This window comes from Aspergillus luchuensis, chromosome 7, assembly GCF_016861625.1.
Source record: "Aspergillus luchuensis IFO 4308 DNA, chromosome 7, nearly complete sequence".
NCBI classification, from domain to species: Eukaryota; Fungi; Ascomycota; class Eurotiomycetes; order Eurotiales; family Aspergillaceae; genus Aspergillus; species Aspergillus luchuensis.
Window position 1 is genome coordinate 1,091,624 of NC_054855.1, and position 13,350 is coordinate 1,104,973.

At 50.2% G+C, this 13,350-nt stretch overlaps 3 protein-coding genes across 3 annotated transcripts; 1 reads left to right on the top strand and 2 right to left on the bottom strand.

Annotated features, from left to right (window-relative positions):
• Positions 1-388: 388 nt before the first annotated feature.
• AKAW2_70413A (uncharacterized protein) lies at positions 389-1,613 on the bottom strand (the record flags this gene model as incomplete). Its single annotated transcript, XM_041682991.1, has 4 exons — positions 389-794; positions 857-974; positions 1,029-1,401; positions 1,455-1,613. 4 exons carry the CDS (start codon positions 1,611-1,613, stop codon positions 389-391), a joined length of 1,056 nt encoding a protein of 351 aa, XP_041547297.1.
• A 3,074-nt stretch (positions 1,614-4,687) lies between these two features.
• On the bottom strand, positions 4,688-9,333 carry AKAW2_70414A (putative ABC multidrug transporter; the record flags this gene model as incomplete). The annotated part of the gene is made up of 3 exons (XM_041682992.1): positions 4,688-6,513; positions 6,575-9,089; positions 9,139-9,333. The coding sequence occupies 3 exons, from the start codon at positions 9,331-9,333 to the stop codon at positions 4,688-4,690; spliced, it is 4,536 nt and encodes a 1,511-aa protein (XP_041547298.1).
• Positions 9,334-11,516: 2,183 nt separating this feature from the next.
• AKAW2_70415S (uncharacterized protein) lies at positions 11,517-13,242 on the top strand (the record flags this gene model as incomplete). Its single annotated transcript, XM_041682993.1, has 3 exons — positions 11,517-11,850; positions 11,910-12,022; positions 12,079-13,242. 3 exons carry the CDS (start codon positions 11,517-11,519, stop codon positions 13,240-13,242), a joined length of 1,611 nt encoding a protein of 536 aa, XP_041547299.1.
• Between the last annotated feature and the right edge of the window lie 108 nt (positions 13,243-13,350).

Here is a 13,350-nt window from a genome sequence, read left to right on the forward strand (position 1 = left end):
CCGCAAGCCGGGGTTTGGGTTAGTGAACGCTTGTTGGGGTAGAAAAGTGGTGGAGAGTCGCCACGGATCGCCGCCGCCCGTCTCTCCACATCCACGCCGAGGAACTGGCCGGCATTCGGCAATCAACGGCCTTGAGTTCCTAAAACCATGGCTGGTCTTTGGGGTTGACCACAACGGGGATTTCAGGGGTTCGGTGTACCCGAAGATTGAAAGGCGACAAGCATTCATACCACCGATCTGGGTCCTACTATTTGTCAGATCATCATCACACAGTACTAGTATCCCAGTAGGGTGAATATATATCATTCATCGCAGTCCATCACACATAACCACTGGTAGTGGATACCAGACATAAGATATATACATAGCTCATCATTACCCGCAATAGTCACCCGTTCCTCGTGCTTCTCGAGCGATTTCTGATCACCGTGATATCCACCTGTTTGGTGATTGCGCGCCCACCAATCCGTTCCCGCTCCATAGGATAGCTGCTCAGAATATATTCTCGACTGTGTGGTGGCGGTGCATCCGCCCAGGTGCTGTATTCTGCGCGACTGGGAATTGGCGGACTGATTTTGTATTGTGATCCGACCACTCGCGAACGGTTGCCACTCGAGATATTTCGGACAGACGCGATAACCAGGGACCGAATGCATGGCATAGAGGCCGTGATGATAACCAGGTAACACTCCGCCAGCGCCCATCGAGTGAGTTGCACCGTCACTGCGGTTGGGTCGCCACGCTCAGCGATAGAACCCAGGTGGACGATTCGCATGATCGAGGCCACCATAGCTCTGTGAGTGTGTAGTTAGCGACCTGAGATTATGTGTAGGCCACTTGTCGAAAGAATACGAACACTAAACCAAAGCCCATCAACACGACGAGGCTTATTTTGACGCGCAATTTCAAGCTCAGGCTCCAGAAAGTGTAGGTTGGGAAGACGGCGAGGAAAAGATCGGATGCAGTATTGATCGCTTTATCATACCTGTCAGTGTCCTCGTTCTTTCTGGTTGGGTCAATCAACATACAGCACTGTACATAGCCGTAGATACGCTCGACGTTTGGATCCCAGCATGTCGTGCTCACATGCACATCCCACAGAGAGTCAACGTCCTGACACTGCACAAGGATGGTAACCACCGAGACACTATTGATGACGATCTGCAGCGCAAAGATGAACCACAGGATCCATCCTAGATACCTCTCTTGACGTAGGATATTCAATAGGTAAAGCGTAAAGGCAGCTCTTCCAGCGCCAGTGGCGATTATCGATAGACATTGGAAGCCCGTGTAATACTTCAAGGCCAGCACCTGATCTGCCTGGCTCAGGGACCAAAAGTGTCGCCCGTAGCCATGGGCAATAGCCAAAGTGATCATGATGGATGCCGCCAGAGCTAGTACCTGATGCGCATTAATCAGCTGAACATGACTTTCGCCAATTTAATGGAACCCACCAGCGCACATAACATAGCCGTGTCATTCACAGCATAATGTCGAATGCGGAGTTTGGCAATGACTCGCAGGATCATCACCAGGATGGCGATGGCCGCCGCCGTCCAATTGAGTGCCAGAATACCGGGACCTGCATTGTATGATATTGACTGGAATGACATCAGCAGGGTATTTGCGATAGAATACCGGCTGTAGTGGCTGACAGACTAGATAATGTAGATAAAATAAAGGCCAGACAGGCTTCAAGAAAAGTGCACAGCAAAGGATAAGTAATTTCAGGGAAGTTCAAGAAACAAGGCGAATGGAAAGCAGGCCAGCTGCCACGAGAAACAGCAGATAATGATGACCAGGTTGTTTGCCCCCCACTATAAATAAGCATAATGATGGATGGTAATGACATTTTCCACCGGGCCGTCTTCTGCCCTGTCCGTTAATTCCCATCCACGGAGCCTTATCTGATTAGAGTTGGCTCCAATCAACATGGGCCGTTTTGCAGCTTCCTTCAACGCGCGTTTATGACCGTCGACGGATGGCCGCCGTTCTCCACTCGCACCAACTGGGAAGCCGAGCATGTCCATCATTTAGTCTATAGTGGGTTCGTTCCACCGAAGGGACAGTCCCTCAATGGGTTTGAGGGTCCAACTTCGGATTATTGTAAGTGGTGTCAACGAAAAGACTCGGAGTTCGTTGTTCTTTATCGCAAACTAAGTTCGTTGCCTAGAATCCAGCAGAAATATGTATATATAGCAATCGAGTCCATCTGATCCGGTAGAAGGTTCTGATTGCCTCTGGCTGCTTTGCAAGGATGCTTCTTAGTTCAAAGTCAGCCATCCCAGCGGATATAACTAGGAGCGGTGCGGAACCCGCCATGATTCAAAGCAATCAAGTGTCCCTAGTATTCGTGTCTGTGCAGTGCTTAGAACTAAGCAGAATACTTCATGTCGATCATTCAGGCCAGCAGGACCGAGCGTCGTCGCATGGCAGGAACCTTCATTTTACAACTCTATAAGGCAGTGTGAATATAACCCCGCAGGCTAACCCAGTTCCGTTCACGTAGAACTGATCATCAACGACCATGACTCAATACAAAAGACATGATTAATTCCCGGCAACGGGCTACCTTGCACGGCTCGGATGTAATTTCCAATCGAGAGTTCGGCGATGGCCTTCCTTCACAATCCGCCAAGCCGCTCCGAATAACGTGCATCAACCTATATCCGCCAGAAAAGGAGATGTTCGCGCTAATGCTCCAGCGAGGATTGCCTGATAAGGTGTAGCCTCCGCCGAAGGTGGCATGAAGTCGTCTCGATTCAAGCCGTTCCTGAAACTCGGCTCGGCGCGTCCGCCGTCCTGAATAGTAACAAAGGGTTTGTCACACCGAATGTGCATGGTGGACCCTTTAAAGAAGGAGTATCTCACCAGCGCGAGGAAAATTACCCTCTACAGCGTCGGCGGGGTTAAACAAAATAAGTTATCATCACCCTACCAACTATACAACAATGATCCAGAAAGAATGCCGTCCGGAGCGGATATTTCGAGAATAACCTCTAAAATGCAAGTATAAAGCCACCGTCTATTACCTACTCCAAAAGTCTTAATTAACTACCCCGCGCAGGCCTACGTACGACAATTAAACTTGCCGTCCACGCCCCACGGTGGCACTGCCCACCTCGGTATAAGGCCCGTCACTAAGCCCTGACTGTGCACGTAAAACAGCAAAGGATTCTTTAGTCCGTGCTACAAAATGCAGGAACCTGGGCTGTGGCGATTCTTACTAGGAAGCTATACACCCAGGATTGATAGGAGTTTTAGTGGGACGTTCCTGTCGGTCATTACTATGATCCTGATCAGACCAGAAGTTGAAATTGAACAAGGAGTATGGGACCGAACAGCTTATTGTATCTCTTATTTCCGACTGCGCACCTTAAGAACCAACTCTTCGCATCGCAAGGAAAAGTTCAATCGACCCCTTGAACTGTAGTGATTCCCCATTACGCTTGTGCAAATCACATGCCCCATTATGAAGTAATATTTGAATCTAATGTCTTCTTCTGGCCCCATTTAAATATCCAGAAACCCAGTGACCCTTAACATCACCCCATTTAATGCTGCTGGCCAACTGTCGCATAAGCCGGAAGAGAGGGGTGGGGGGAAAAGAACTGCCAACTCCGTCGCGACTCGAACCCCCTCCCTCTACAAACCACACCCGAGACCTCCAAAACAGCATACCTCTCAAAAGGCGTCCGTAAAAGTTGCAAAAAAAACTGGTAGCTTCTCTTTGATTGAGCGTGTCATCCTTAGTGCAGGGGCCATGCTAATCTTCTCTGTATCGTTTCAAATTGACCAAATGCCCGAAGGCACCAGTTACTTCTTTACTTTGAATTATATAGGAAGGATGGGTAAAAATGAAGGGTTCTTATTGGTCGGTTTGGCGAGGGGCGGGAAGGGAAGAACATCAAATCGGCCGAGGTACTGCACCTTTAGTTGGAGTATAGCCGCAGATACTGCTACTCATTGTGTATTAAAAATTGGTAACTCTGTGATAGTAGTTATACCTTGCTTCCAAATGACAGCATAGAGAAGAAACCCTTGAATCAAGGCACGCTGTGAACATATCCAAGCTTATAAGCAATTCAACGATCGACACCCGTGGTCTCCAAAGGAGAAACTCTAACCAAACAAGAAGCCTATCTTATTGATCCACGAAGAGTCCATTTTGCCAGAGATGCCGTAAATCCGACGATTTCTAGCCAATCCAAATTCCGCGTACATTATCTCCCTCATTGTAACGGATTCCTAGACCGAACAGGCACTCATTTCCCAGATGGCAGCTAGCAGTGTATGTTGCAATGTTAGCACCGGTATTTCCCACCTCCTCTGTATATGGTTCCTTTGCCCATTCAAGTACCATGCCCTTGAGTGCACCGTTGATGCCAATATCCCATGTTTGGGAAACAAATAGGATGTCCGTGGATTGGCTATCTGCTGATGCGTTTGAGAGTCAGTCGACGGCATTTGCTAGGGCTGTATGCGCGTTTTGCGGGGGGCTTGTAGGCACAGTTTTGGACGCTGCGAGTGCGAATGTGCCTGTTGTCTCTTAGTGCTTGGTCGGTGTTCGATTGTATTTCGCCGTCAACGGTACAATTACATATAGCCATGATTCCATTTAAAACTGAATCAAGTTGTGCCTGGGTAGAAGCTAGTAGTCAAATTCAGAAGAATAATGAGAAGTTGCCTACGCCCCAGCGGCGGCCACCAATTCCCCGAATCTCGTACCAGACGCCTCTTTTAGGGCTACCGGATTCCCTACCTCAACGACCTCCCCGCGGTCCATCACCACTACCCGATCAAAGTCCATGATCATCTCGAGCCGATGGCTGACCGCGATGATGGTGTACGCCCGAAACTCTGCCCGAATGATCTCCTGCATCATCTGCTCGGTCTCGCGGTCTACGCTGGAGCTTACCTCATCGAGAAGGAGTATTCCCCCGCCTTGCGCTGCATTGTTGGATCCCGCATCGTTGCGGAAGGATAAAGACTGTGCACGCTGGCGAATCTTAGCTCGGAGGACTGCCCGTCCCAGCGAGAAGAGCTGCCTCTGCCCAGCGCTCCAAGTCCCCGCCGTGACCGGCGCGAGCAGCCCCTCTGCCCGTTCTTGCACGAATTCCCACAGCCGGACCGCTTCTAAAACTTGCTGACATTCTTCCGGGGTTGCAGTGTTGGTTGGGTCGAGATTCGCCAGGAAGGAGGAGCCGTCGGGCAGGAAAACGGGGTCCTGGGGGACGGCGATGAGGCGTTGGCGGAGAGTCGCGCGGTGGATGCGGTGCAGTGGGAGTTCGTCGATCAAGACCGGAGCGCTCTGACGACCTTGGTCATCATTGAGACTGCTGCTCTCATGGTCGATTGAAGGAGAGGAAAGTGGATCGAGTAATTTCAACAGGAGAGCGAGGAAGCTGGACTTGCCGCTGCCGGTGCGGCCGCAAATGGCGACCTTTTCCCCTGGGGAGATGGTTAAAGTGATGTTCCTCAAGGCTAAGGTTTGTGGCTCAGTAGTGGTGGCACCAGAAGTTGTTGCCATGCAGTTGGAGTTGGACTCAGAGTCAGACTCAGACACGCTATGGGTGGTGGATTTGTACTGGGCGGATACACCGCGCAACTCGACCAGCCCGCGAACCGGCCAGTTTGTGTCTGGGACGATGTCCTCCTCTCCGGGACCGTCACGGTCCTCTGGCTTGACGGTCTCGTTGAAGGTCTTCAGTCGTGCGATCGCGCCGATGGAGGTTTCAAGTCGGGTGTAATAAATCACGATCCCGGATAGGCTCTCGCCGAAGGTCATGAGCGAGTACATGGATGCACCGGCGAAGGCCGAGTTGGAATGTAGCCGGACGGCCAGCGTGGTCAGGACCGCCGCGATGACCATCACAACAAGATTAAGCACCAGATTCAGCCACTCCTGGATCATAAGAAGGAGATACGCCGCGCGCTGGCTGGAGTCCACTAGACGGGCGTTCTTGTGGATGTCCTCCGGGACGAATCCGAAGGCGCGCAGCGTGGCAATCCCTTTCAGAGTGTCAAGAAAATGCGTGTACAGCGGGCTCTTGGCCTCCAGGTCGAGCAATCGTAGCTGCCGCGACGTACGGAGGTAGTATTTCTGCACGAAGTAGAGCAAGGCGCCCAGGATCGGGTAGCTGATGGCTAGGTAGACGGACGAGGTAAGCATCACGGCGGCTTGGCCAACCGACTGGAATACGCAAAAGAGGGTGTTGAGGGTCGCCTCGGGGAGTTCAGTGTCGATGAGGTTGAGATCCTGAGAGAAGAGATTCGTGACCACTCCGGTGTCGGTTTTAGTGAAGAAGGCGAGCGGGGCACGAATCAGGGTACGCAAGGCTTGCTGATGGAGATTGGCGCCGGCTTTCTTTACCGAGATAATGAAGAGCGTTACCCCTAGGAGGAGGAGGGCGAGGATGGCGCAGACCTGCAGGAGGGCATAGATGCCCGCATAGTAGGAGTGGGAGTGCGCAGGATGGACGGAGTCGGTCGCGTCACTCCAGTATGTGAGCCCTGCATTGATACAATGAGTTATTAAGGACATTGGAGATGGAGGGGAGCAGCAGAGACGCACAGATCGTTGGATAATTGGTGAACAGACCCCACAGGGCCGCAAAGAAAAGACTACAAGCCGCCACAAACCATCCCATGCTTTTGAGATATAGCTTATAGACGGTGGCGTCACCTACCTGCCGCGCGGTGGCCACAACTGGGGTAATTGGGGTGGATGATTGCGTGCTGTCGACAGTGATCTCATGTTGGAGTTTGTTGTCAGCCTCCGCCTGGTCTTTATGTTCCTGATACGGACCAGGACCAGGCTCATCGTCAGCGATATTATTATCCTCGCCCTCCTGCTTCAGTCCCACCTTCAACCGCCGAACATAACCCGGACGGGTGGACAAATCAATGAAGGTGCCTTGCTCTTCAACGGTGCCGTTTCCGAGGACGATGATGTAGTCCGCGCTTGGGAGATGCCGAACACTATGGGTGCACAGAACCACCGTTGATCCCCGTTGTCGCAGGAGACCATCTGATCCAAAGACCTGTCGAAAGACTTTTTCCTCAGTATCAGCGTCCAGGCCACTAAACACATCATCCAAGACCAAAAGGTTGGATGGTAGGTATAGTGCTCGCGCAAGAGACAGACGCTGTTTCTGCCCGCCCGATAATGCTACACCATCCGACCCGATGTTCGTCTGGTCCCCCTGGGACAGGGTAGCGAGGTCGAAGCGCAGGGAAGTGGCTTCAATGACTTGGTCATACCGCTCGCGGTCAAAAGGGGCAAATCCGACGATGTTCTCTCGGATTGTACCGTTCCACAGAAAAGCAGTTTGTTCACAGAAGCCGACGTGGCGTGGGGAAGTTTGCATCGCGATGCTACCTTGGCTGAAGGGCATCTCACCTAGAAGGGCCTTGCAGAATGTGGATTTTCCTGAGCCAACTGGACCGACGACCATCGTGAGGGACGATGTGGGAATTTGAGTATGGATATTATTCAGGACAAACTTGTCTGGTTTCCATCCAAAGCTCGCGGCTCGGATAACGATATAATTGGAGTTATTCTCCAAGCCGCCACTCTGGGCTTCTATAAGGGGTTGCCGATAGTCCCGACGAGGCTCCAATTCCAAAAATGCCTGAATCCGACCCAGGCAGGCCAAGCCTGAAACCAGCTCTGGGACGGACTGGAAGAGCTGCGACAGCGGCTGAGTCAACAAAGTCAGGAATGAAAGACCGGTGAACATGGTCGAGGCATTCAGCGTCTTTTGGGCAAACGCGAAGGTTAACGGAGGGCTGATCAACTGCGGTATAAATGCGAAGACAGCGGCGATGATCATGATCCTGCGGTATCGGACACCAGCGGCGAGTTCATCGACACGCAGCTGCTGCACATACTCCCTCACGGGACCAGCAAGACCGGATACCTTGAGTGATTTCATGCTGGCAATGACGGTGGCTGTAAGCCCGACTCGCTTCTGGACCCCAGACATCCAAGACCGCTGTGAGTCCCCAGTGTAGTTGATTAGAATTCCTAATCCAACGAAGCAGACTACCACCACGCCTACAGGAGCAACGAACACGACCCCAAGTTTCCGATAGAGCAGCCAGGCGGCGAGACCAGCCTGAATCAAGCTCGCCCATGTCTCGTGCACGAAGCGAAGCCCCATTCGGATGCGTTCCATATCGGTGCTCATAAGTGTCAGCGCAGCGTTATCATCACCTGATCCCATCCGAGCTCTGGTGGCGGCTTTAAACGTCTCAGTGACTAGGATGGAGCGGGCCATTGTCCGCAGTCGATGGTGGCAGTACCAGTACAAGCCGTACGAGATTGCAATCCCGGAATAGATGAGTATGGCAGCGCCGATAAGCCCATATCCCACATCTGGACCGGGCTCCGATTGAGACAAATACGTGACGAGGCTTTCGATGAATAGAGGTTGGCAGATGTAGAACGCAATCAAAGCCGCCCTCGGAGGAATAGGAAGGAGTAGTTGCACCCACAATGTACGTACTAGCACCTTCAGAAGGCCGAATTTATCCCCCTTTAACTTGGTATAGTCCATTTTTCTCGCGAATTCCTCATGCAGGGCATGTGCGTCGAAGGTACTGTCAAGGGGGTAGAGGCTTTCGATGGTGAAGGTATGTCTATACCCAGCCAAGAAGAGCTTGTTCAGCCAGAAGAAAACACCAAGGGAGAATATCCCACTCGTCTCCTCGGGGCTGTGTTTCGTTGCATCCCAGACTACCCATTTCGCCTTCTGGCAGGCCTCTAGCACCAAGATGGCGGTCTTCAGCCCGACCGATGCACAGAATAAATTGCTATATACGACCTCGGAAATGTAGTCTGACGACAGGAATAGAGTCCTCGCTCGGGCAATGTCCAGGAGTAGAGTAAGAAACAAGTAGCTGTTCAGCAGCATGGAGGGTCTAGGGCTGCGGCTGTGGTCCACCATACTCACTGTCAGCATGAACAGGGCTGATAGCAGCTGGAGAACGGAAGAAGCGATAAACATGCGGCTAATGTGAAAGAAGCCGACCGCGGCGAGTATGAGGAGAGCAAGTTCTACGGCAGCGTAGATTACGATGGCCCCCTAAGCAGTCAGTAGGCAGAAACCGTTTACCCAGCATTAGAGGACGTACTATCTTGATGAACTGCAAGACGGGTGCATTCACCACGACGGGCCTGCGTATCCCTGCTAGAGTTCGCCATAGCGACGATGGAATAAACAGGATGGAAGGAATAATCGAGAAAAAGAGAGTCTCGAATTGAAGGTTGAAGTCAAATTGCTTTTGGTCGAAGTGGAGCATATTGCCCTCCCCATTAGTGAAGGGCATTTTGAGAACGTCGGATCCCGCTCCTCCGGGTCTCTACTCCCTGGGGGAAAAGAGAAGGGGAAGGAAGAGGTTCAAGAGCTGACGGTGAAGTTGCGTTATAAGTGCAGTCGCTAGCGCACACGCCATATTGTCCAGCAAGTCCCAATTACTAGCCGGGAGTTGATGCAGGGGTAGTATGCCTTATCTGGCACTTGCTATAGGCCGACGGAACATGGCGCCATTAGTAGTAGTACCTTTTCCGGCACTAGATTAGGATCAGAACAGTATCATGAGTCGTGTATTAGATAACAGTAGTCTCTGTAGTCAGGCACTTACTTGAAATTAAGACCCCCCTAGGCACATATCGGGCAATTCGTGCCCGTCAGCAGCGTCTAATCCAGCTGTAAGCCATCGAATGTCAGCCACAGACTAGTAGCAAGTGCAGCTAACTAAGGAGATTTGAGATAGTACATTGTACTCTCCGATAGTCTAGCTTTAGTTTGAGAAAAGAACGACCTGTGCGAGGAAAAGGAACAAAGGGAGAACGTAGATTTCCTTTCTATAGTTTCCTTCAGAATGACTACCTTAGGTCGGGGAGTTTCATGATTACTTATATACTACTTCTCCTTCCCTAGGGCATGCACGAGAGATGCAGTGATGTCCATGCTGCTGGGATAATTGGCATGAGAATCCGGGCATTTCATCGAGTACTTCACATGATGTAGAAAAGGAATGAGTCGTAACCTCGAAAATATCTAGTATGAGACTCGGTACTGTGCCACTCAGCTGCATTTCAACCACCTCGGTAGGAATTGAACATTATTACTTACATGACGGACATTTACATTTATAGAAGGTTACGACATGTGGTTATACTTCGTTGAGAGTTGTATGGGGTTGGAAATAACATAACTGGCTAGTTGATTCATGGAGCCCCTGTCGCATATGCATTGCATTGTTCGGGATATTTGCATATGAACTTTATGTGTAACGTTTATGACCTTATTTTATGGGGAAGTCATAGCAGACAGAGGCTGCGATATGTATATCCTTTTCTTTTTCCCCTTTTCACTATCTTTCTTTTTTGGATTACAATGCTAGGGACAGAACAACCATACTCGTACGAGGCCTATCGGCATAAATGCGTAGTACTTGATATGATCGTAGACTAACCGCTACGCCACTTGTAAGAGTTGTTGGAAGAAGAGTAGTTAAAAAAAAAAAAAAAAAAAAAAAAAAAAAAAGAAAAGAAAAGAAAAGAAACACCAATAATCCTACGATACTTTGCATGATCGCCATAATTTCGGGGAAAGCCGAAAGTGTGGAATAATGTCACAGCCTCCGCGGAGCCGCGCTGAGTTTCCGCTTCGGTATGCTTGGATCGTGGAAAGATCGTTTTATGCTGCAACATCTTGTGGATACATTTCTAAGTCCGCGGATCCCAGTATTCTATACTCATATGCACCGACCAATGGTCACCAAGACTACTGAAATTGCATGTGCTAAAACGCCATCTCCAACAACATCCGAAAAGTATTCTCGTTTTCAATACCAGAGATATGCGAGTATGGCTGGTACATATGCATAGATAATGACTACTACGATTAAGTCCTGAATGTACCTGGTAAGTGATTTACTCGGCCTGGAGATCTGGTGCAGATCCTAGTATTCCCCACGGATGCAACCCTAGACCAGCACGTTGCTTTGAGCATGAATAAGGGATGTTACATCGATCGAAAGAGCCACCCAAACATCTCACAGATCTGCATCAATATGAGTGGGTGCAAGTGTTACCCACATCGCTGTTTCTCCTTTAACTACTTTGTCGTCTGTTCCAGTACCGTGGATATCATCGATGGATGATTGATCTGCCAAGATGCACATTCAATGCCCACGGAGGGTCTACACTGATGATGTACTACATCCGTCTCTTCAATAGAATATAGAAATAGGGTACTAATCCCATAGATCCTGCTCCCATCACTTCGTTTTCAAGAAATTGCATCTGATTCTAGAGACCCCATTACTGCTGCATCTGAAAGCAACCCATGATGAGAGCTCCCTCCATTGTATCGACACTTCTGTCAGGAGTCCCGCCTTCCAATAAAATCATTCCAGATGTACCATTGGCAACCACACAGCGTCCAGACTTTGCGGAAGCGGACACATACGATAGAGAGGCTTCTGCTCCCGATATGTCCATCATGAGCCCGTCCGGATTATCCCATCTAGCGGAAGACTCTGTACCGTCTGTGGCTCAAGCAGCTGCTCATCTACTGTTAATGGAAGCTATGTGGGTATGGAAGCAAAAGGCAACTAGTGGAGAGACTGCCATGAAACTGCTCACCTTGCTCTCGGCGAACAGTGTAGACCTGCAGCCAGACAATGAGAAAATTCACAGTCAGTTACTGGCTGGGCTTATGGAGGTTGCTGCTCCTCGATTCTACTCGTGGTGGCACGCAGTAAACCAGGAATTATCAAGGACAATGCCTGAGGAAGATTACTTGGAGCTACCAGCCGATCTATTGCCTCCTATGGGTAGCTCCTCCCCTCTAAGAAGATAGACTCTGCACAGGGCTGACTGATACTTGCTCAAGATGTTATGCTAATCTGGCATGCATATATGCTACGACCTGTTATCTACGAGGACGACTGTTCTCGGCTGGACGTACCTCATATGCGCCGGGTTCTGTTCCCCTGGAAGGAAGTGGTAAGAGGATAATAAACAATTGCCCTCAAAATACCACTGTTGACTAAATATACTAGGTTAATGCAATCGACATCAGGACGACCGAATACTGCATGCCTTCTGCTGCCAGAGACTTCTTCGAAAAGACTTCCGAACAATCAGCCGACCTACTTGAAGAGCTCTGTAACGAAACGCATCCACTAGTGTACCACATACACTGTCCATACTGCCATACTACCAGAAACCTACCAATTATACCCACCGCCCAAACCGAAGACATAAACCAAGGCTTCGAGCTAGAATGCGGCTGCGGTTACGTACCGTCCGTGGACGCACTCCGCAGCGATCTTCTTCATCTCCGCCAAACCAGAGAGTCCCGACTACGGGGAACATATTCATACCCTGCTCTCGCTCAAGCATTATATCCCCTATCCAGAGCACTACCACTGCCTATCCTAGAGTCCTGCACCAAGCGCGAACGCTTCCTCCAAGCTATCCACACCGCAAGCTACGAAAGCAACACACCAAAATGGGCAGTAGAGACATTGCTATCACTCTACACACCAACCTCCCCAGTGACACAAGCATCATCAGCTCACTACTCCTCAGTACTGCGCGCAACATGCTTCATCGACGAGATGCACCAGAAATGCTGGCTGCGTTCACCAGCCCTCTGCTGTCAGTCTACAACCACTCCATCAAAACTAATTGGTACCCTGCCACGAGCACAGCAGAAATACCGAAACTTTTTGGGCCTAGCTCGCCTGTCAAATAACCTATCCGTTACTCCAACATCAGACGTGGATTTATTTTGGCACACGCATCAGCTATCTCCGGAACCTTATCGCCGGTTCTGTATTCGACATGTAAGGAAGTCTATGGAATATAGCGATAAAGTGATCCATGAAAACCTGAGTAGCTCGTTCAAAGCTACTCAGAAGGCTTACTCGGAGAGATTCAGAGGGGTGTATGAGGCTTGTCGTTGTTGGTCGTGCGAGATAGAGCGGAATGATCAGGAGGCTGCTGTGTCTAATGATGAGATATCAGCATCATCATCAAAGGCGCAGGACTACCAGGACTGGGTTCGCCGAGTAGTTGTTATGTTCTGGCAGGAAGTCGAGGCCCGGCGCGAAAAGGGACTGCCGGGATTGAAGAAGGAAAGTCTAGAGGAAGTTTTGGCGAAGGGACCTCGCAGACGGAGTTCATTAGTCTCCCTATCTTCTCTCAAAGCATGGAGATGATAGCAAGCACAAGGTCAAAGCTGGCCAAGAAAAGCCTCCCAGCCGTAATAGATAACGACCTACGGTTTAAATCTCTAGCCTGTATGATCTAAGCAGCGTAAATGGCAA